At 41.4% G+C, this 24,659-nt stretch overlaps 2 protein-coding genes across 3 annotated transcripts in view; both read left to right on the top strand.

The window, feature by feature from the left end:
• Positions 1-2,472, top strand: part of hck (HCK proto-oncogene, Src family tyrosine kinase) — an 88,986-nt gene extending 86,514 nt beyond the window's left edge. For both annotated transcript variants that reach the window (XM_080204825.1, XM_080204826.1), the window contains exon 13: positions 1,001-2,472. In XM_080204825.1, coding sequence (XP_080060951.1) covers positions 1,001-1,203 — 203 coding nt within the window. In that variant the 3' untranslated portion in view covers positions 1,204-2,472. The remainder of the gene's footprint in view (positions 1-1,000) is intronic.
• Positions 2,473-11,921: 9,449 nt separating this feature from the next.
• The window catches only part of tm9sf4 (transmembrane 9 superfamily protein member 4), a 52,396-nt gene continuing 39,658 nt past the window's right edge, over positions 11,922-24,659 (top strand). The window contains exon 1 of the mRNA XM_080204824.1: positions 11,922-11,974. Within this exon, the coding sequence (XP_080060950.1) occupies positions 11,960-11,974 (15 nt within the window). The 5' untranslated portion in view covers positions 11,922-11,959. The remainder of the gene's footprint in view (positions 11,975-24,659) is intronic.

Here is a 24,659-nt window from a genome sequence, read left to right as displayed (position 1 = left end):
AATGACCATTTGAATGCCCTTAAAGTTGGCGAGTCCACTACTGCTGCAGGCAGGGCATTCCACACCCTTACTACCCTCTGAGTAAAGAACCTACCTCTGACATCCATCCTATATTTATCACCCCTCAGTTTAAAGCTACATCCCCTCATGTTAGCCATCACCATCTGAGGAAAAAGGCTCTCACTGTCCACCCTATCTAATCCTCTGATCATCTTGTATGCCTCAATTAGGTCACCTCTTAACCTTATTCTCTCTAACAAAAACAACCTCAAGTCCCTCAGCCTTTCCTCATAAGATCTTCCCACCATACCAGGCAACATTCTGGTAAATCTCCTCTGCACCCTTTCCAATGCTTCCACATCTTATAATGCGGCAACCAGAACTGTATGCAATACTCCAACTCCAAGTATAATGACAAATATTTAAATTTATTTCTTCTATTTGAGAGATCTTTATACATTCAAATTTACATTGATAGCATCATTGTCACATGGGATATTGTTTTTTGCGTGCTATACATACTGTTCATAGAGTATATAGGGGAGAAGAAGAGGATGCAGAATGTAGTCTTACAGTCACAACCAGGGTGTAGAGAAGGATTAGCTTAGTATAAAGCAAGTCCATTCAAAAGTCTGATGGCAGTAGGGAAGGAGCTGTTCTTGAGTCAGTTGGTCTGTGATCTCAGACTTTTATATATTTTTCCTGACGGAAGAAGGTGGAAAAGATACGTCCGAGGTGCATGGGGTCCTAGATCATGCTGGCTGCTTTTCCGAGGCAGCGGGAAGTGTAGACGGAGTTGATGGATAGGGGGCTGGTTTGCGTGATGGGCTGGGCTCCATTCACAATCCTTTGTAGTTTCTTGTGGTCTTGGTCAGAGCAGGAGTCAGTGAGTGGGACGCTGGTTTAGTCGGGCTCTGGAAGAAATTTGAGAATGAGTGGAATGTGCCTGTCTATTTTTTAAAAAAATACAAATAAATTACCATTACATTTTTGATTTAAGGAATGTCAAACCCGGATGTAATACGTTCGCTGGAACATGAATATCGGATGCCTCGTCCAGAAATATGTCCAAGGGAGCTCTATGACATCATGATGGAATGCTGGAAGAACAAAGCGGAGGAGCGTCCGACTTTTGAATATTTGCAAAGTGTGCTGGAAGACTTTTATACAGCGACAGAAAGTCAATACCAGCAGCAGCCATAATGATTTGCCAAATATGGACATATGATGGGGAATGCAAAAAAAAGTAACTCAGACCACCATTTTAGATTTAACTGTTTTAAGACCGGCACTTGCATTTTTTTGCACCTTGTCCAGTGAGAATAATTTTCAACATTCTTGAAAATGTGAGCAATCTTTTGGCACAAAACTTCAAGTTCATCAGTCCTTGGATGGCTGAACTATAGGGTTTATTTTTTTTTCTGAAGCAAATGTTTAAAGTAATATTGGTAATGTATTTTCATTGACACCATGAGTTTTATCTTTTATTGTGCACTATTTTTATACTGAAGGTAGCACTTACCGAGCAGAACCTTACAGCCTCCTTTACAGCAATGTCATGTTTACACCTTTTATAAGTGGAAGGTCAGTTGAATCGTTTCAGCCCCTTGTGGGCTCTTAGAGCACAGAAAATTCCCAATACGAACATAGTTCCATATAGTAAGAGTAGTTTTAGGAAAGAACTTAATCTATTTGTACAGTGTCTGAAAGAACTCGATACATTTGGTACCAGTGTCTGCAAAGGGGAAGGGGGGAAATGAAAGAGAAAGTTATTCAGAATATTTTCAAAGACTAAATATTGACTATCATCAATAAAGAAGGCTATGAGTACCCTGTTTCATATTAGCTATTTAGAATCTTTGCTAGTCTGTCTTACATTGAATTTCATATTAATAGCTTACCCAGAAAGCCAGCAATGGTGAAGAAACAGCATGCCTTCATCGCTTGACTCGGACCAATAAACAATGGCGGAAATACTGTACATATTTACCTTGCAGCTTCATCATGTGATTACTGCTTCATGTCATTTCTCCAAGATTCGCTATCCTGGGTAAATTGAAAGTGAGTGGCTTGAAGAGGGAAGAGAGAGACCTACTGAGCCAAAGTCTTAGAAATAATTCTAGTCTATGAAATCAAAACTAAATCATTAATTTAGTTGATCTCTTTTATTCTCAGAATATTTTTAAAGTTTTTTATCAGGTGTGTGATTTAATAGATGTTTGGAAGTAATTTATAACAATGTGTGTGCTAAAACCAATAAGTTTCATTTTTAGCAACAGTTTAGGCCAAGGTGTATCAGAATTTTGTTTAATAATGGATTGGAGCTTAAAGATTTATAAACTATGCATCATTATTTCTCAAGGCTTGAAATTATTTCAAAATTTTAAAGTACTATAATTATGAAACTGTAGCAATTCATACTGTATATTTTATTAATGCTTGAGGTGTGAAATAAAGTGCCTTAATCTTCAAGTTTAGTTCTGAAATGTATCAGATCTGTGGAATTGTTATTGATTCAACGAGCTGAACTTACAAATATAAATCCATGCCTGGTCTGGAATTCCCTGCCTGGGTGGTGGGGGCGGGTTGCCTCACATCCTTTAACAAGGAGCAGTACCTGATGGAGCTTGTGTTGGACTTCAATATGGTGTTGTGAGATGTCTTTCTATCCTTTAAAAGGTATCTAGATGAGCACTTGGCACGTCATAACATTTGAGGCTATGGGCCAAGTGCTGGCAGATGGGATTAGGTGGGACTTCTGGTGTCTCTAATGTGTTGGTGCAGACTCGATGGACTGAGGAGGTTCTTCTGCACTGTACGATTCTATGCATTTGATCTTTATAGAATCATTTATACTGGGAGAAATTTTCATAATAAATCTGATCAGTGTTTCTCCCAACATTGTGGTTGACAAAGTAACTTGTATATACCCTGAAGTTACCCCCCACACCTCTTTCTGTACATAAGGACAGCCCATTAGTTCATGTGGGGAACACCTTGGAAAACACCAGCGCTGGATGGTTGCAAATTCCTTAGATATGGTCCCCACTGAGAGTAGCCTATTATAGGTTCACCCTTCCAGTGTGCCAAGGAGGTCTTCAATTCCCAGCCCCTCTTAGTATTTCTTGTTCTTATTTGAATGTTTGTTTTCCTCAAAATTACAAATTTTATAATGTTTTATGTCATCGTCTTTAAGTCCACTCAATTCAATTTAGAATTCATCATCTGGCTTTATATAGAAGTCTCAGTATAGATCAGAATTAATTAGCCCCTGCCCACTTTTTAGGAAAAAAGGCAAAAATTTGAATCAGAACTGCCCTCCTTTTGGTTAGAATGTGCATGACATTCTCATTGTCCCCAGGACATTACCCAAAGCTATAATACAGAGTCGTGGCTGCTCCAATCGATAGAGCCATCAGAAATGGGAACTTCCGAAGATTGTACCTTGATCCGATTTATTTGCTTTCAAAACGAGTTCAGGCGTATGAACCATCTAAAAACAATTTCGCATTTTGAAAAGATAAGTTTGCTCCTGTTTTCTACATGCTGAAATTTTTTTGAGTGGGATTTTTCTGGCTGTGCCTGCCCAAGGCTGGAAATTCCCTCCCGAGGTTAACGGGAAACGGCATGGTCTGTGTCTAGTCTTCTTTGATTCCTGTGGTGGGAGGAATGGGAAAATTCTATTTCTTTAATGATTCAGAGAATCAGAACTTTGAACCATCTGTTCACAGAAATCTGTAGCTCTTTTCAGCTCCCATCTTTCAAGCTATAGAAGAAATGAATAATAATTGGATAACAATAGTACATGCACTTCAGAGCTGCAATGCTGCGTTCTGTGCAACCTTTGCGTTATAATCCGTGATTTGAATTGATTTTGCAAGCTATACCTGAAATTAATTTGCACACTGGTGAAATGTGCTGTTTCTGATTAAATGCTGCAGTAAAATTTTTTCATCCACAGCAAATGGAACCTCCTTGCTGCATCCCTCACCCCCATCTCAGCAGTGAACAAGCGGTGTTTAAAACAGCCATGTGGAATATTCAATTCCTGAGCTGTGGTTTGTTACCTAATTTCAGGCAGGATGATTATCAGAATGTGACAATTGGTCCTTGGGCTGAGGTGGGGATAATCGCAGATCACCATCCAGTGATATTCCATCCTGTGCTGGGAAGGGTGTAGGCTTTAAAAGTTGGATAGAATAGGTCAAAGCTTTTGTAACCCTGCTCTTGTTTATCCAGCATTACCCTCTATTAGGATTCGCACATAAACAGAAAGCATGGTAGGAAGGGATGAGCAATACCCTTCAAACGTCTTTCAGCAAGAACCAAAAGTTTCAGCAGAGGAAGGGGAGAGAAAATTAGCAAAATTTACATCACTTTTAGGGGAAAAAAAACATTTGTAATTGTTTTTTCAATTGACATCTTCTTTGTAAGGTACTCTTTTCATTTCTGGCCATGGTAAAGGCATATGACCAGAATGCAAACAAGCACAAGTCCCCATTTTGCTCATTCTGTTTCTCCTTGCCATCATCATTCCCCTCCCATCTTCCCTATTTGGTTATCCAATCTCCTCTTTCCCCTCTCCTTGCCATTTTCCTCATCCTTTAGGCTTCCTATCTCTTGCCTCCTCTGCAGGCACCCATTCTGAGATTGGGTCCTGCTGTCTTGAAATTCCAAACAAGTTTTCAGAGTTGGCATGTAGCTCCTAGTCACGATTACAACCTCTTGAGAGTCTAATACATGACTAACTACTGTCAGTAGTATATCATTATCCACACCCTACTTTAGCATATCCCATCTATTAGCCATGTATTTCACCTCTCCCAAGTATGCTATCCTACTTTTTAACAATAAATGAAACAATGTCTTTAACTATTTGCATTGCATTTCTGTAACTTGTTTTTATTGCAACTACAATCCTACTTGACCCCAATGCCCACTCTTCCCTTCCCAAGTCACAGTTCTGGGGGATTCAATCTCAGTATTCTCGGCCCTTACTGAAGACGACTTGAAGACACGACAACTTCTGCGTTTGGTAGGGCATCATCTCAAGATTAGGACAACGCATTATCTGGGTATCTGATGAATGACTGAATTGCCAGAACAACAAAGACCTTTCAAAGAAAGAATGTACAAAAGAAGATGGAGGGTCGAAAGGTCAATTCTCCTCTGATTAGAAAAGAACTCGGGACACAATGGGGGGCTTATTTTTACATGCACCTTCAAAAGACTCTGGGAAGAAGCTTTAGAAGAGAAGTGACCTTCAACTCTAGGGAAGAATATCACAGCGATGTCAACTGCTGCATCAAAAGACTGAAAAGGCATTAAAGATCTAAGATTGCAATTAACTAACAAGGCGAAGGAAAAAGTGACCAAGTTCCTATAAGACAGTCAGGAAAAGAGATGATTTTTCAGAAGGACCATCTACTTTCTGTAGGTAGTGGTAAGAGAGCCGCACTTTTCTCTGAGGTTGCCCCACTATGGGCAAAGGGAAGAACTGCTGAGAATTTGGGTAGAAGATAGACTCATGTTCTGTAATGAGATTGATTTCCTGCAGACAATTAACTCTGGGAAAAGACTGTTTATTGATTTTGAGGCTATAGAAGTGGTAAAGATTCTGCCGCAGCTTCTGTGCTGATCTTCAACGAGGAAGAGAAGATGGACTGAGGTACAGTTGCCTAATTGACTTTCACCCTTGGAAGGTACTAGCTCTTTGTGCAATCTTCAATGGACCCTAACCTGGACTTGGGCAAGGCATCCTCTGTGGAAGATATAACATGAACAACAGGAAATAAAGTACAAAAACAGAAAAATGCTGGAAAGTCTCAGCAGAACTGACAGCATCTGTGGAGAATAGAGCCAACGTTTCCCATCTAGATGACCCACAAATTATAGTCTGATTAAATGCTCTTACACTCAGCCTGCCTAGCATACTGGACCGCTTGATCCAATCTAAGGTAATCTTACATTAACTCTGCAATGAAGTTACTGTGAAATTTCCCTAGTCACCACAGTCCAGTGCCTGTTTGGGTCAGTGCACCTAACCAGCATGTCTTTGAGACTGTGGGAGGAAACCGGAGTACCCAGAAGAAACCCACGGACACCGTGGGGGAACGTGCAAACTCCACACAGACAGTGACCCAAGCCAGGAATCGAACCCAGGTCCCTGGCACTGTGAAGCAGCAGTGCTAACTGTGCCACCCCTCCACTTACTTTAGCCCAAAGCAGAATTTAGTAATTGAGCATATTTTAACCAGCACACTCAATGACCTAGCAAATGGATACAGAATTATTCCCAACTGACTGACATCACCCAGCTAGTTCATGCTGAAATGAGGTGTCGTAGGACAAGCTAGTCCATGATCGCATAGTCATGGGTGTCTGGGATAAAACTCCCCAATTTTCAAATGTATTCAGACCTGCTGAGATTTCCCAGCATTTTTCTGTTTTTGTTTCAGACTCCAGCAGAGGCAGTATTTTGTGTTTATCTTGGGAAATTAAGTAGGCAATACAATGGTTGATTCAGGAGAACTAAGATCTGAATGTCGCTCAGCCAACTGATTCTTCTAAAAAGATAACAGAGACTTCATAAGGTGCATCTATCAACAGAACAGATGAATCATTCTCTAGAACCATAACCTCCAAAAGATCATTCACTGCTGCGAGTGATTTTTCCTCTTCACTCTCTTGGAAGAGCCAATTCAGATCTATCAGGCCTTCATGGGGATGGTTGCTGTCCGCAGCAGTATATTCTGTGTCTCTGGCCTTACTTTTTAAAGAACTAAGCAATTCATAACTTTGTCTGCCCTGGCTCTAGTGGATGGTGTCTCTGTGAGCGAAAGGAACTTGCTGCTGACTGCATAAATCTACTCAGCTTCTGAGAGCTGAATTTCCACTGCTTCGAAATAAAAGTTTGAAGACTGTTGCATGGAACACAGTCATTCATTCAAATGATGAGCATCATGTTTTTTTTCCCAGAAGTGTGCAACATTGCCACTTAATAGGAACGTACGTTGGTTGTAAAGAAGGAGAGAATCGGTGATCTGTCGCCCCCTTGTAGCTAAGATGAGCAATAGTCCAGCCTTTGATTGGAAGGTTTCTGTTGGCTCGGCCTTGTAATTTGATGTCTGACGTAGAGTCATTGGTTGAAACCAGTTAAGGTCATGTGACAATATTTTAAGTCACTCTAGGGTCAAGTTTAAAAGAAGTATCAAAGCCTTGAACTAGGGCTGTAACAGACAAGGAGTCTAGATTAAGATTTTCTACTTCCCCTAGGAACTCTGTAGATTTGTCATTTTCTGCATTTTCCATTTCTCAGAAGGAATGTTTTTCATCAATACTTACTGATCTGTGACTTCAATTGGAATTGCTGGATTTGCAGAAACATTTGAAGTGTCAGTTTTGCCACAGGAGCATTCCGCTCCTCCCGCTGACGAATTTTGATGTCTATGGTAGGTTTTGCACCACACCTCCAGCATCTCAAAATAGGTGCCATTGTGGTGTTTCCCACCTTTTCACTTGGATTGGCAAGCTTACGTATAGGTGGGGTTCTGACCTATGGGCCTACCCAATCTATAAAATAGTGAAGCTTCTGAGACCCACAAATTATAGACTGATTAAATGCTCTTAACCTCAGCCTGCCTAACATGCTGGATCGCTTGATCCAATCTAAGATCATCTCTGGCTTGCAAAAAATTGGGGAATTTTATCCCAAACACCCATGACTATGTGGTCATGCCTGTCCTACAACACCCCATTTCTGCATGAACTAGCTGGGTGATGTCAGTTAGTTAGGAATAATTCTGTATCCATTCCCCAGGTCATTGAGAGCGCTGGTTAAAATTGCTCGTTCAATTACTAAATTCTCCTTTGGGCTAAAGTAAGTGGAGGGGTGGCACTGTGGCACAGTTAACACTGCTGCTTCACAGCACCAGGGACCCGGGTTTGATTCCCGCCTTGGGTCACAGTCTGTGCGGAATTTTCACATTCTCCCGGAGTCTGCAAGGGTTTCCTCTGGGTGCTCCAGTTTCCTCCCACAGTCTCAAAGACGTGCTGGTTAGGTACATTGACCCAAACAGGCTCTGGACTGTGGCAACTAGGGGAATTTCACATTAACTTCATTGCAGAGTTAATGTTAGCCTTACTTGTGACTAATAAACTTTAAAAACTTTCAAGTGTCAAAGGCTTTAATACTGGATTCAAAATCCGTGATGGATTCCTGCACACCCAGTCTTAGGAGAACGTCATCTGTTACTGGGCCTACCACAGGAACTAATTTGAAGCTTTGGCTCTTTGTCATGAAAGTCTGACACTGTTTGGTACCGGAGAAAATTACATTTTCACAACTCCCACTGCTGTCCTCACTTCAGACTCTTGAGACAATCAAACAGGATGGGCAAGAGCAAGGATGTTCATGAGGTATCTCATATCTCTCTTCAATGTGCCTCCTTCCTCTGCTGAACTTTCTTCGAACTGCTATCAAATGTGCCTTCACTCTGTGGTCCTTTCGAATAACACCAATTTTTTTTTACATCGATATCCCACCACTGCCACCTTGTTTGGACATTAGATCCTTCTGTCTTGAACTGATTTGTTTCTGTGAGAGACTGTAGAAATACTCTGGTATCTCATTAACACTTGTTGATTAGTATTATATCTAAACAAGGTAGGTATGTAGCTCTTATGCATGATTCAAATGACTGACTAGCTTCAGTGGCACATCATCGTCTATGTCGTACATTAGTACATCCCATCAGTTAACCCCACATATTACAGAATCCTCACCCCAAAACCTGTTGTTTCATTCTACCCTTCCTCAAGATTCGCCTGCATTGAGGCAGTTGGTTGAAGTTGGAAACCTACAGTGGGAAGGATGAATTGGTCTAGGAAATCCAAGGCCTGTGAAAAGTAGCAAGACAAGAAGCCTGAGGGAGGGAGAAACAAATATTGAAAAACAAAATATCTAAAAAGTCACCAAGCTAAATGAAAAGAGTTTGGAGGAATGGCAATGTTACTTAGTATCATAATGAATGTAAAGTAAGTATATTCATAAGTATATGAATATACTTTCCAAGGTTGGAAAACTGAAAAGTGGGGTGGGTGGGGTGTAAATCTGGAAGATTGCTGGATTAGTGTGGGCTGAGGCCATGGACAGATTTAAAAAGCTTGAGAACTTTAAGTATTTAGTAGGTAACAGGGAACAAGTTGCAAGGACATGAATAAGTGGGGCTTTGTGCAGGATCAGTAGCTTCATTGTAGACAAGATGAAATCCGACAAGGGGAGCTTTAGAACAGTCAAGTCTGCAGGTGATGAAAATATATGCAGGAAGATTTAAGCAATGACAGGAATAATACAGAGACAGGGGCAAGTGATTAAAGAGGTAGCCATATTGTGCCTTCAGGTTGCAGAGGATGCTCTGTTTGAAGGTCATGCAGGATTTTGCATGATCTTACTCAGCCTGATTGACTGACGAACTAGAGAATGAAGTGGTTGGCAAGGAAATCAATTATTGTGAGTTGAAAAAACGTTAAATTCTCAATGTTTCAGTAGATGGGAATAGTAACTCAAAGACAATGTTCGAAAGCCCCGTAGATTAAGTCACTACGGGGAAGCATAGAGATAAAGATAGGCATGATAGAAAGACAGCATGCATTTGGAGTGAAGTCGTTAGGCAATTAGTACTGGTATTAAAAAATGTATATATCATATACATTGATAACCTCAGAACAGACTTCGCACTGATATTCTGGAACTGTTCCACAGCCTGCAGAATCAACAATGGGAATCCAATCCCGGACAGGGCAGAGGGGTGTAAGCTGAAAGTCAACATAACATCATCTGTTCTTTATATATTGAGCCATAACTTCTGACTAACCTTAGAAAGAGATGGCCCACAGAAATGAGAAGAATTGAATGCGCATTTACCTGCTCTTGAAAACTGCGCTGAAACTGCCGATGGTCAGAGCTCACAGGTCCAGCACAGTCTAGCTTCAGCAGATTCAAGGAGGGCACGCCCCCTATTTATTGCACTAGTTGTCATCAAGTAGGTAAGTTTAAAAGGCATAGTAACATTGAGAGGCCAGGGAGAAGGTATGTGGATGGGATTTGCATAGGGGAGGTGTAGAGGATTGGTTGGGGAGGAGTTAGGAGTGTTAGAGGAGGGAGTGGGACCTCAGACGTAGGGTGAGGGTTCAGAGGTTAGACGGCCCATCCACCTTAACTTGATCCTGATAATACGCTAGATGGGTAGATGCCAACATTGGTAGCTCACCCACATTATTTAAAGGTCAATTAGACTTGTTAGCTTGGAACTAGTGTTTTGGCATGTTGATAAGCAGATTTCCTTTCCTAAAGGACATTAGTGAACCAGATGGGTTTTTCCAACAATTGATAATGGTTTTATGGCCATCAATAAATTCTTAATTCCAGATTTTTTTTATTGAATTCAAATTCTACCATCTGCTGAATCTATAGCTGTGTGAAGGAACTGATGTGCAAATAACGGTGGCACAGTGGTTAGCACTGCTGCTTTAAAGCACCAGGGACCTGGCTTGCGTCACTGCCTGTGCAGAGTCTGCATATTCTCCCCATATCTTCATGGGTTTCCTGCAGGTGTTCTGGTTTCCTCCTACAGTCGGAAAAGCGTGCTGCTTAGGTGCATTGGCTATGCTTAAAAAAAAATTCTCCCTCAGTCTACCCGAACAGGTGCTGGAATGTGGCGGCTGGGAGATTTTCACAGTATCTACATTGTAGTGTTAATGTAAGTAACAAACAAAATAAAAAAACACCCAGTAAGGTTGGGGAAATAACAGGCACTGCAATCATTTGGAGAGAATAAATAATCATTGCAAAGTAAGTAGCCAACTGTAAAAGAGTAACGAAAGAAAACAGTCATGAGCAAGATCCCAGTTGTTGCTCAGACTGCTTTACTTGCACTATAGCTGAGTATATGCCTGTGTGAAGGAACTGAGGTGCAAATGCACACCTAGTAAGGTTGTGGAAACAACAGGGACTGCAATCATTGGGAGAAAATATGACTTCCTCCTGTGTTTAATCATTCTATGCTCTAATAATATCCTTTTCCAAGCTGGTTCCCCTCCCTCCATACTGACAATATAGTTAAGAAAGCCCACCAACACCTCTACTTTCTCAGAAGACTAAGGAAATTTGGCATGTCAGCTATGACTCTCACCAACTTTTACAGATGCACCATAGAAAGCATTCTTACTGGTTGTATCACAGCTTGGTATGGCTCCTGCTCTGCCCAAGGCTGCAAGAAACTTCAAAAGGTCATAAATGTTGTCCAATCTATCATGCAAACCAGCCTCCCATCTATTGACTCTGCCTCGCAAGGGCAGCCAGCATAATTAAGAAGCCCACGCTCCACAGACATTCTCTCATCCACTTTTTTCCGTCAGGAAAAAGATACAAAAGCCTGAGGACATATACCAACCGATTCAAGAATTGCTTCTTCCCTGCTGCCATCAAACTTTTGAATGGACTTACCTTGCATGAAGTTGATCGTTCTCTACACTCTAGCTAAATTTCACTCTGCAGTCTCTCGCTTCCCTGTTTACGTACGGCTTTGTCTGTACAGGGCCCAAGAAGCAACACTTTTCACTGTATAACCAATACATGTGACAATAAATCAAACCTACACCTGCACTATAGCTGAGTGTGTGAAGGAACTGAAGTGTAAATGCACACCTAGTAAGATTGGGGAAGCTACAGGTACTGCAATCATTGGAAGAAAATGGATAACCACTGCAAAGAAAGTGCCCAAGTGCAAACAGTAAAGAGAAAGCTCCATGAACCAGAAAGACAGATCCCACTGGCCGCTCAACTCCTCACCCAAGCTGCAACGTACAACTTTGGGACGTCAGCCTTGGCTGGTAGCCAATGGGAGGGGAGCTCCTACCTCACATCCGGTGACGTCACGGATGACACGTGGATTCCAAGATGGCGCAGACGAGGGTAAGAGGAAAGGTCTCTCCCCCCATCCCCCTCTCCCCCGTCCCAATAACAGCTCCTATACCGGCTCTCAGTGTGTGTGTGCGTGTGCGCGCAGGGGGAAGGTGGCAGCAATCAGCTGGCGGGGGGAGAGGAGTTCCTTACAAGCTGCGGGATCGCACTATAGAAGCGGCGTCCCGGCTCGCTCAATCCTGTCAGTGAGCAGCGGCGGCGGCCTAAGAACCCGGCTCCGGGCTGCTCCGCAGCAAGGGATTGAGTAATAAAGGAAGTAGTATCCCTGGGGGTGGAATAGAGCAGGTTCCAGCTCTACTCATCCGCTTGCTCCTCTCTCCCAACCCCCATCCCTTCATGTCAGCTCCTGTCTCTCCCCTTCCCATTTCCCTCAACAAAACCGTGCCCTGAACCAAACCTTATTTTGCTGCACGGGTCTTGCTTTTAACTTTCAGAATACGGTACCAGCCCACCAGTGCATTACACACTCCACGGCATCCTTGTGTCCTGCACATATGTTTGTGGAAGTACTTTGTTTTCTAAATATGTTGGCGTTAAGTGTTTGGGACTCTTCTGCCTGTAGTTGTGGCTGTAATTTAAAAAGTTATCACAAGATTATATCAAATTGTATAGGTGAAGGCTGCATGAAATATTTCCTTTTCTGGGAATCTGTCAACATTTTTACAAGGGGTAGACTGGCATTGTTTACATTCCATAGCCTGACAGAGTCCCTGGCAGTGCAAAGATATTTCTAAGGAGTGCTTGTCATGAGTGTTTTCTGTGGGGGTAGGGCACCCACGGAATTGCTTGTGGGGGGTATTGGCAGGGCACCCAGGAATTTGCTCTGGGGAGGTGGGGGGGGGGTCATGATGTGGAGACGCCAACACTGGACTGGTGTAAATGCAGTAAGAAGTCTCACAACATCAGGTTAAAGTCCAACAGGTTCATTTGGTAGTAAACGCCACTAGCTTTTGGAGCACTGCTCCTTCGTCAGACTCAGCTGAAGAAGGAGCAGCGCTCCGAAAGTTAGTGGCGTTTACTACCAAATAAACCTGTTGGACTTTAACCTGGTGTTGTGAGACCTCTTACTGAGGTGGGGGGTGGCAGGATGTCCATGAATTTGCTTGAGGGGGGGAGGTGGCCGGACATCTAGGAATTTGAGTGTGTGATTGGTGCGGTGGTGGTGCAGGGGAGTAGAGCGGTGTGGGGGAGGAGGTGATGCGGGATTGAAAGGATGATAATTGAGTACTGGTCTTACAAAAGCTTCTCAAAGGATTTCAGATGTTCAGAAGTTGTTTCACTTTTTTTGGAGTAAGTGCAAAAAAGACAGATTATTTGCTATTTTATCCTGGGAGAGATAGTGGCATAATAGTAATGTCACTGAACTGGTAATACAGAATCCCAGGCTAGTGCTCCGTGATCGTGGGTTCAGATCCCACCATGGCAATTGGTGCAATTTATATTCAAATAATAAATCTGGAATTTCAAACTCATCTCAGTAATGGTAATCTTAGTTTGATGTTTTAAGCTTCCTTTCTACTTTGTCTTTTGTTTTGGGTGGTTCCCTTTTTGGGGCTGCCCTTTTTATTTTGTTCCTCAGTTAATTTGGTTTAGTTTAATTGGTTAGTCAAAAAGATTGACAACTATCATTGTTGTACGAACTCATTTGGTTCACTAATGTCTTTTAAGGAAAGGAAACCTGCCACCCTTGCCTGGTCTAACCTAGATGTGAGTCCAGGTCCACAGTACTGCAGGCCACTCAGTTAAAGGGCAATTAGGGATGGGCAACAAATGCTGGTCTTGCTGGCAATACCGACATTTTATGAAAGATTAAAGAGTGCCTGGTTTAATAAATTAAACTAAAACATAATTGGAGCAATTGCATGTTACGATGTGGATGGGTCCAACACCTGTACGATAAGCAGTCAGAGGCAAATTTATCTAGTTATTGCTGCATGATTTTCTTATTGAATGTGAAATGTTCTGGGCACAGCTATGGCTGTTTAACTGACAGGGAATGCTCGCAAATTGTCAGCATTATTTTTGTGTTTTGTCAAGAGTCTGAAAAATGATTTTGATATAAAGCAGCACGGTTTCATTAAAGGGAAGTCGTGTCTGATAAATTTACTGGAGTTCTATGAGGATGTGTCTAGGGCGGTCGATAGAGGAGAGCCGGTGGATGTGGTCTTTCTGGATTTTCAGAAGGCGTTTGACAAAGTACCTCATAAGAGGTTATTGCAGAAGGTCAGGGGACTTGGAGTTGGGGGTAGGGTGTTAGTGTGGATAGAGGATTGGTTGTCAAATAGGAGGCAGAGAGTGGGGGTCAACGGGTGCTATTCGGATTGGCGGATGGTGACTAGTGGAGTGCCCCAGGGGTCGGTGCTGGGGCCTCAGCTTTTTACCATTTATATAGATGATCTGGAGGAGGGAACCGAGTGCAGGGTGTCGAAATTTGCGGATGACACCAAGATTGGGGGAACGGCAAATTGTGCGGAGGGTGTGGAGAGTCTGCAGAAGGATCTAGATAGGCTGGGCAAATGGGCCAGGAAATGGCAAATGGAATTTAATGTTGGCAAGTGTGAGGTGGTCCACTTTGGTAGGAAGAATGGTAGGAAGGACTATTACTTACGGGGCGAAAAACTGCAGCAGGCGACGGTGCAGAGGGACCTCGGGGTGCTTGTGCATGAGTCGCAAAAACCCAGCTTGCAGGTGCAGCAGGTGGTCAGGAAGGCGAATGGGATGCTGGCCTTCATAGCGAGGGGGATTGAATATAAAAGTAGGGAGGTCTTGCTGCAGCTGTATAGGGCATTGGTGAGGCTGCAGCTGGAGTACTGTGTGCAGTTTTGGGCGCCGCACCTGCGCAAAGATATTTTGGCCTTGGAGGGAGTGCAGAGGAGGTTTACTAGGCTGATACCGGAGTTGAGGGGGTTGAACTATGAGGAGAGGCTGAATAAACTAGGCTTGTACTCGTTGGAGTTTAGAAGAATGAGGGGAGATCTCATTGAGACGTATAAGATGATGAATGGGATGGATAGGATAGAGGTGGAGAGACTCTTCCCACTGAAAAAAGACAGTAGGACTAGGGGGCACAGCCTCAAGATAAAGGGGGGGCGTTTTAGAACGGAGTTGAGGAGGAACTTCTTCACTCAAAGGGTGGTGAATCTCTGGAATTCTCTACCCGTTGAAGTGGTGGAGGCTGCATCGCTAAATATTTTCAAGAAGCGGGTTGATGGGTTTTTGATAAGAGAGGGGATTAAGGGTTATGGGGAGAGGGCGGGAAAGTGGAACTGAGCCACGACAGATCAGCCATGATCTTATTGAATGGCGGGGCAGGCTCGAAGGGCCAGATGGCCTACTCCTGCTCTTATTTCTTATGTCCTTAAATGTAAGAGTCACATAAATGTTAATATTTTATAAACATTCAGAATGTTAAGAGTTAAAACCCTGTTGCTAATATTTCAAATTGACGGCCTTGTTTGAGAACAGGAGAACTGACTAGAGGATATTGATCTGAACCATTAACGTTGTTTCTCCCTTTTCATATGCTGCCTAACCTGAGTATTTCCGACAGTTCCCATTTTTAGTTCTGATTTACATCTGTATTTTGTTTAAATAAAATCCTCTTGTATTGGTTGATCTTTGGGTCCTTCGCTTTAGAAAGGTTGTTTGAAAATGTGAAGATGTCCTGTCAATTGTAGCGAAGTCTGAACAATCTGATTTATCTTTCTGATATTTAAAGCTTGTCAAATCATCCAAAAAAATGCAGATTTGGAGACCATTAGCTCCCATTTAAAATCATCTATGGACCCCTGCTGTTCCTTGAATGATTCAGATGTTTCCACCTCCATTATTGTACTTGGAAGTCTGTTCTTTGACATCAGTCCTAAATTGCAGGAGACTCTCTATTTGTAAAAATAAATGTTGTTTGAGATAATAGTTCACTTGAGTGTCTTTTTGAGACTTTATTTTTGGAGCATATTTAAAAGATGAATCTGAATGCTTGAATGCAAATCTGTTGATTCCAAAAGTGTGAGGTGAAGTCATGTGAGGTGATACTGTCAATGACCCTTAGTTTTTTAACCTCAGTAGATATTTGATTTGGTTCCGTTATATTGTACCCACTATACTTCTCCGTCTCAAGTTGGCTCTTGGAACTTTTGTAAGGACACAGTGTTTCAGAAATGTAAACTGTTAATTGATGATGTGTTATTTATTTTGCTGTTATTTGTGAAACAGAAGTACATATTTCAAGACACCTTGTGAGGTTAAAAAGAATAAAAGGAGAAAGACTAGGTTGTAGCTAACCTTGGTCGCAAAGCTTGTGGATCACGGGTGAAAAGAAGGGCTGGTGGGGTGAAGAAAGAAAAACCTTTTATATCCTCTGTCGTGACCTCAAGCTTATCCATGCCAATGAACGGTGTGGAGTTACACAGCTCTGAGGTGAATATGTATGTATAGGAAGGTGAAGAATGTTGTGGTGCATTCTCAGGAAGGAAGAACAGAAAATCAAATTTTTTTTGCGCTTTTCCAGCATTTTGTTTTTATTTCAAAAGCATGAGGTTTCAGATATGTAGAGCGAGCTTAAAAAGTTCACCGGCTGAACATAGTTCTTTCTCAATTGACTGCTGCCATGTGCCGCCATAAGTTGATTATACGGTTGCAACATTGAGAGAATTGTTGCGTTTAGTTCATTTAACCACGTCCTTAAATAAATAGCTGAACTTAAATGTAAAGTTATTGTACCCCTGATATATTCTGCTTAAAATAAGCAGGAAATGTAAAACTGCCATAATTGTAATTTGCTTGTAACTTGGACCTGCTCGTGTTATTATGTTGCATCACTGGAATCTAGAGTCATACTCAACAGGAACAGGTTGAGAAAATCTGAAGGAAGTATTGTCCTGATCAAATGAGGCTGAATTAAAATGGCCCAGAGATGAAAGAGCAGTATGTTGCTGCCAACACACTGTTCCATGTGTGGTAGTCTTTAATTTATAGTGAACACTGTGTTACTTAGAATAACTGTACCAATGATTGAATTGACAAGGTCCAAACATCTGTCTGTATCCTGTACAACTATAAGGGCAATTACAGGAATGCAGGTGAGACCAGGAAATGCCAGAATATGCTGATTCTCTTAAGGAAGGAAGTTATTTAAAAATATTGTTCAAAGCTTGTGCCTTTTTATGAATATAGTATTAGCTCTTAGATTTGGTTAATTTAGGAATATTAAAACTGAAACAGTCTTTGGACTTTAATAACACACCAGACATTCAGCCCATCAGGCTGGGTTTGTTATTTTAGGTTTTTTTTGATTTACATTATTTTCTTTATCATGTTTTCCTCCCTTTTTGTTTACATATTTTGCTTTATTCTGTTTTGTATCAAGCTTATGTGCATACTTGAATGGTTTAAATGTATTTTCCTTGGGCTGGCTGATGATTTTACATAGAATTGCTTTGCAGGCAAACTTGTCATTCAACTCCTCTGGACTATTGTGGTGCATGTACATCACACAAGCGTCCACACACTTTTCCCAAACTGTCCCTCTTGGGCAGTTCCTCAGGACCAAGGATGACTTACTTCCATTTCAGTTTGATGATTTCTTGGATGGCTGATAAATCCAATGCACAACCTGCAGACTCTGTCACGTGCGGGGCAGAGTGGTGGTGCTTGAAGGTCTGGTAGATGAGTTGTTTGAAGGTTTTTGTGCATCCTCCAACACCCTGACAATTCTGGTTGGTGACAGGTCGGGTACTCCCATGAGCTGGCAGGAACATTTGGGAATGTTTTGAGGACATCCCTAAACTGTTTCTTCTGCCCTCCTGGGAGTCTCCTGCTGCAACTGAGTTCTGAGGAGAGCAGTTGCTTGGGGAGACTGGTGTCAGACACATGAGTGACATGTCCTGCTCGGTGGATTTAGTTTTGAGTGATTAGCCTTGATACTAGACATGTTGGTTTGGGAGAGAATGATTCTATTGGACAGTCTTCCTGCCACTGAATTTGGGGATCATGAGAAGACACCGTTTTGAGTTGCCTTCTGTAGGTACTCCAAGTCCCCGGAGCATATAGAAACATGGGGATCACCACTGCATGGTAAACCATGACCTTAGACTTGGAATCCTGGTCCTGGTCCTCAGATACTCTTTTACTCAGTCTGCCAAAGGCTGAGCTGGCAAATTGGATGCAATGATGAATTTTATTGTCCTTGCCTGCCTTTGTCCAGAGGCAGCTCCTGAAATGTGGAAAGCAGTACACAATTTCCAGGATCTTGCCGTTGATCTCAATGGATGGGGGGAGGTGTTTTGTTTGGGAGCTGGTTAAGAGAGAACCTTAGTTTTCCAGGTGTTTGGTGAAAGGGCCATTTTCTCAATTGCTTCAGAGAAGATGATGATAACCTGGAGTTCTTATACTCAAACTAGCTTTTATTTGCTGCTTCTAAGTGGATGAATTAAGCTTCTCTTTAATGATATGGAATCTACCTGCTTCAGTCTCTCCTTGTGGTAGTGAGTGAATTCTTGATTTGTTTGGTAGGTTGCATTTTTGTTTTTATGTGCCCTTATTCTTTCTCTACATTCTCATAATCAAACACATTGGTAATTTCAGTGACCTATATCAGGTTTCCCCTTACATTTTTGCTCCATAGAAAGGAGGCTAAACTTGCTCAGCCTTTCCTAATTTGGTGATGTCCTTGTAAATCACTCCCGTATTTTCTCCATTGCTTCAATATCCTTGGTGATATGGAACCCAGAACTGCGGACAAGACTAGTTATAGTCTCATAATTTTCTCTATATTTTTACGTTGTCTTCTCACTTTTATATTCTGTTTCTTGAGAAATTAACTCAATATTTTGATTTCACACTTTATGGACTAACAACTTGCATTGCTACCTGCATTCTAGATCTCTATCCTACTTTGTTTATGGGAATAAGCACCTTTTTTATTTCTCTTAATAAATTACACTTGGTTGTATTAAACTTAATTTGTCATTTATTTGCCCACTCTGCAAGCTTGCTTATAATGTGGATGTGCTGGCGTTGGACTGAGGTAAACACAGTAAAAGGCCTGACAACACCAGGTTTTAGACCAACCGATTTATTTGATAGTAAACTCACAAGCTTTCGAGGGGACTCCCTCTTCGTCCCTCTTCACCTGACGAAGAGGGATTCCCCTCGAAAGCTTGTGAGTTTACTATCAAATAAATCGGTTGGACTAAAACCTGGTGTTGTCAGACTTTTTACTGAGCTTACTTATATCCAGTGTTTTGGAGTAGTATTAGCTGTAGCCCCACACACACTCTCAACTTGGTGTCACCTGGTTTGGTCCAAAAAAAAACAGTCAAATGTGAAATTGTTGATCCTGGCTGTTTAGGTCATATGTGAATTTTGATTTGATTTATTATTGTCACATATTAGTGTACAGCGAAAAGTATTGTTTCTTGTGTGCTGTACAGACAAAGCATACCGTACAAAGAGAAGGAAAGGAAAGAGTGCAGAATGTGGTGTTACAGTCATAGGTAGGGTGTAGAGAAAGATCAGCTTACTATAAGGTAGGTCCATTCAAAACTCTGGCAGCAGGGAAGAAGCTGTCCTTGAGTCAGTTGGTACATGACCTCAGACTCCTTCTTTCCCCCCCCCCTTCCCCCCTTCCCCCCCTTCCCCCCCTTCCCCCCCTTCCCCCCCTTCCCCCCCTTCCCCCCCTTCCCCCCCTCCCTCCCTCTCTCTCTCTCTCTCTCTCTACCCCCCCCCACCCCATTTTCCTAAGTTTGCCCAGGTACTTTCCTAGGACACCAATAGAGCTGGGAGGGGGTGAGGTGTCCACTGATGGAACCAGGGTCCCTTTCTCCCCTGCCCTGGGTTACTCACTCTTCATCACCCAGCCAGCAGCTTCCCTGCCCTGTGCTCTCGCTCCTGGATTTTCGCCATCATTCTCTCTCCAGAATCTGGGCCTCTGGTGACTGAAGCTCAAGCATCAGAACATAGCAATGGCTGGCCCAGAATGCAGCATATGAGGGAGCGGGATCGAATTTTGAAATCAACCCATGGGCTGGATCAGAAAGTGCAACAGGTCAGATCTGGCCCCCACCCCTGATTTCTGTGCAGTTCATAAAGTCTGGCAGGCTTTCTTGAGATTAAAGCAAAAAGAGTTTGGTTATTTATTAAAAACCCACGCCGGCAACAACTTAAAAAATTTTAATAGTATCCTGGTCTATTCTAATTCCGTGTGTCTCAACTTTCATGACACTCCCATACACAAGCAAGAAGAATTACAAGCTATGCAGAAGGGAGTTACTTCCTTTGCCAATTGAGAGTTCACTGTTTGAGTCCTTGGCTACGACATATTTTTCTTCATGTTTGTTCTGAGATTTCAGGAGTTGAAACTCATGTAAAACTGCAATTGCTCGTGGCAATTTTTTTTAAAACATAATCCACCTTTTCCAAAAATTAGATGATTTTTGCAAGTGGTTCCTTTTGATGAAACTTTCTCTACTTTTTGCTGGAATAGAGATAGGGGTTTAACTTGGAAGAGAAGAGGAGACCGCATATTAATGCTTCATTGGCAGCTTTTCCAAACTGCTCTTTTGGTCGTTTGTGTGCTATGTTAAATGGTATATTAAAAAATGGTTACTCCAATCACACAACCTCTTTCTCCATAATGATTTCAGAAGGCATTTGCTTTTCTGATACCTGGAAAGATTCTGGCTTTTTTTTCATGGCCGATGTAATTAGATTCTGTGATGTCCGAGCTATCAACTCCCGAATATCCGTCTTGATGAAATCGGAAAACACCTTTCCATTTAATTATTGTCCAAGTAGGATTTCCATCTCTGCTTCACAGGTAGCCTTATAATGCAAATATGAGATCCAGTGCAGTCTTCAGTAAATCCTCAAGTTGTTCTTGATATCAACAAGTCTAAAATTTCATGAGCGTGTCTGGACATGTGAATTGTAATTCATATTGGAACTTTACAGAAACTGGCCAACTTGCAGTACCAGGTATCACATGAATTGTGGTAACCACCTTACATCACTTGGTTTTGAAAAGTATTTTTGTAACAATTCAATATACATTTGATCAACTGATGAAATTAAGATTGATATCACTTATGTACAAATCAAATCATTGTGACAGTTCTTGTAAATTGTCATTTTAAAAGGCATGGTTAATCAAAGCAATCAGCATGGACTTGTTATGGAAAAATTGTCTGATCCATGATTTTTTTTGAGAAAATAACAGAGGGCAATGAATTTGATGTAGTCGGCAGGATTTTAGCAAGGCTTTTGAGAAGTAAAAGTCCATGGGATGCAAGGGAAAGTGGCAAGTTGGATCTAAAATTGGCTTAGTGGACACATACTGATGCTTGGGTGTTTTTCTGACTAAGGTTGTTTCCAGTGGTATTGCTTGGGGTTCAATATTGTGTTATTTGCTTTTCATGGTATAAATCAATGACGCTGATGCCTGCGACTTGTGGTTTGCCTAAGTTAGGGTAGAGTAAAGGACCAAGGTAACCAATGAAATTAAACTGAGGCTTTACCTGATGCAATATTTTCAAAACCATCTCAGCCTAAGATGAAGCATTAGATCAAGCTTGTGAGGGGGTGCAGTGCCTTATCCTGTCATCTTGGATCTTATTTGATCGAGCTCAAAATAGGATGCAAAGTCATGTCTTGGTAGCTTGGATCTTGTTTGTCCCTTGTGTGGCGACTGTGATTGGACTTAATTTGAATGGCCTTTTTTGATTAGAAATAAAGTACTGAAAGGTACACATTTTTAAAAAATGGTTTATAGATTTCTTGGCAATAATTATATTGTAATGGGAGGGGAGCTTGGAATAAGGTGCTATAACTATCATGGGAGATTTTCATCTTAATATTGATTGGGCAAATCAGATTGACAAGTCTGGAGGATAAATTTGTAGAGCGTATATCATGGACAGTTTCTCAGAACATTATGTTCTGGAATCAACCAAGAACAGGCTGTTTTAGAGCTGGTATTGTATAATGAGACCAAATTAATAAATTATCCCAAGAGTAAAGGATTATCTAGTTAAGAGTGATCATAACGTAGAATTTCACTTTTAGTTTGAGGGTGAAGACTGTTAGCTCAAATAAAAACAATTATTACAATGTAAAGACAGTCAGCTAAAGTGGACTGGGAAATAGGTTAAAAGATAAGACATAGAGCTTACATTTAAGATGTCTCATAACAAGGCTATATTCCACTGAGAAAGAGAGACGCGTCGAGAAGGATGGATGCCTCATTTGTCACTAAGTACGAAACTTATGGGTGGTATCAAACAAAGAAAAATGCTGCTAAGGTTAGTGGTAGGCCAGAAGATTGGGAAAATTTTAGAAATTAACAAAAAAAAGGCAAAATTGGTGTACGAGACAAAAAGTAGCATATATAAGAACATGCAGTTAAAGCTGCAAGTATATGAAAATAAAAATGAAGTGACAGCGTGCATAGGTCCCTTGGAGAGGGTGAGACTAGGGAGTCAATTGGAAGCAAGGAAATGGCAGAGACTTTGAACAAGCATTTTGTATCTGTCTTCACAGGTATAAATGTAAACAGCATCCTGAGAATAGTAGAAAAACAGGGGGCAAAACAGAGAGAGGAACATGAACAATCACGATCAGTAGAGTAGAAGTACTAGGAAAACACATTTGAAGTAAATACTGAAAGTCTGCTTGGCCTGACAGCCTGCATCCTCAGGCCTTAAAGGAAGTGTCTGCAGAGATGGTGGGGGTATTGATCTTCCAAAATGCCCTAGATTTTGCAACAGTCCCAGTGGATTGGAAAACCACCACTAATGAAATGAGGGAGATAGAAAGCAGGAAACTATAGGTCAGTCATTGGAAAAATGCTAGAGTGAAAGATAAATGAAAACATCTTGTTGGAGAAACATTTAAATAAACTTAAAGTAAAGTAATTGCAATTCGGAAGATGGCTTATGTTTGTTTAGTAAGGTCATGGTTGGAAGTGTGAAACCCCCCAACAATCAGTGATCCCTCTTGGGGCTTCGTGATGGAGACAGTGAATCTGCAGCTACCTCTATCTGGGGCTTAAATTATTCACATGATTTCCCAGAACAAGGGGAAGATTTGGGATTTGAGAATTTGTTTAAATCTCTATCTGGGACATCCCAGGGCTGCCACTTTGCTGTGGGGATGGATTGCTGGGTCAGTTTTTTTGCATTTTGGATTTTATCTGGGTGATTTCTGACATAAACAGAAAGTTGAAGTCAGGGTGTAGAGCTATTTGAACGAAGCAGAGAACGAATCTGCCATGAACTGTGGATCAGAAACAGAAGGCTATTAAAATCAGGGTGTTTCTGATTTTGAGTCACTGAGCAAGAATGCAGTGAGTTCCATGCTTGTGCTTGGAAGTCCACAAACATGAGAGTTGGAGGGTTTCCCTCACCCTGTGCTAATGGAAGGATTTCAAGAAGTCACATATTTCGGAGAATAGTGATAGAGGTGTACTATCACTGAGTACTATCACTGAGGAGAGTCAGAGTGAACCTGTGAAAGCTAAGGCACATCTTGGTTTGGTGTCAGGAGAACTGAAGGAATTCTCAACATCCTCTAAGTAGCATATCTCTTGGGTGGAAATAAAAGTAGAATGAGATGTGGGCTGTTGGTATTTTCAGGATTATGGTACAAGAGCTTATGAGACATAATGTTAAGTTTGTATTTTTAACCTTTGTGCAATAAATGTTTTTGTTTACAATGTGAAACAGGGGGATATTTCTTTTAATTAATAACTGGTAGTTAGAATTTATTTCTGAAAGTTACTTGTCTCTACTGATACGAAACCATGTGCATTCCACGAACTCATCCTCCGCAGTATTGCAAATTTGGTTTGTCCAGATATATGAAGCTTAAAGTCCCCTATGATTACTGTGTCAGTTGTATTATTGACATCTAAAACCCCTTTAGTAAACCACTTTTAAATAGGTTTTTCTTCAAATAGATGCCCATGGAACGTAATGCAGAATTTTTTTAATCAAGGTGTTGTATTTCATTAACCTAATTTGCTTATTAAGGTAGGAGTGTTTTGCATCGGTTCTGGAGCCCAGCTTTTGCTGTTTTATGTTTAGTGAGTGTTCAGTATTTATATGAATATCTACATGTATAAAGGTGTTGGAACAGGACAATGGACGTTCTTTCAGCCACTTAATACCAGCACACTCAGATCCAGTATAGCGTAGTTAGATGGTTGAATCCCTCTATTGTATCCCAACATCATAGCTCAGGTCACCCCTACAGCTTTTAATTTCCGATACCGACCAGTTGAGTGGCTGTTAGGAGCAGTTCTGTATCATGGACTAGTGCTCTCAGGATTGAAACTCTCTTTCTACAAGAAACAAAAGGTGACTTCATCCCATTAGTTTCAATTGGATTTGGGTTCCAGAGGTGAAAGACTAATCTAAAATACACTGCATCAACAGTTCTCCAATTTACAAGATTTGCTATTAAATAAGTTTTACATTATAGTAAGAAACGTGCAGAATTATTGGCAGATGTGGAATGGTGATATTGTTTGGAATACTCTAGTTGTAGAATCAGATTGCATTAATGATCCTAATTATTAGAATGTGTCCAGCAGAGGTGGAACTATATTAGTTTTAAGACCTTCAAATAATTTGTAGAATTTTAACTCGGAAACTCCTGGTACAGCATTGCAATTCTAGGC

Source organism: Carcharhinus amblyrhynchos, chromosome 16 (assembly GCF_965287045.1).
Source record: "Carcharhinus amblyrhynchos chromosome 16, sCarAmb.v2.hapA, whole genome shotgun sequence".
Lineage (NCBI taxonomy): Eukaryota > Metazoa > Chordata > Chondrichthyes > Carcharhiniformes > Carcharhinidae > Carcharhinus > Carcharhinus amblyrhynchos.
Note: the sequence above shows the minus strand (reverse complement) of the source record. Positions and strands in the feature narration are given on the sequence as shown.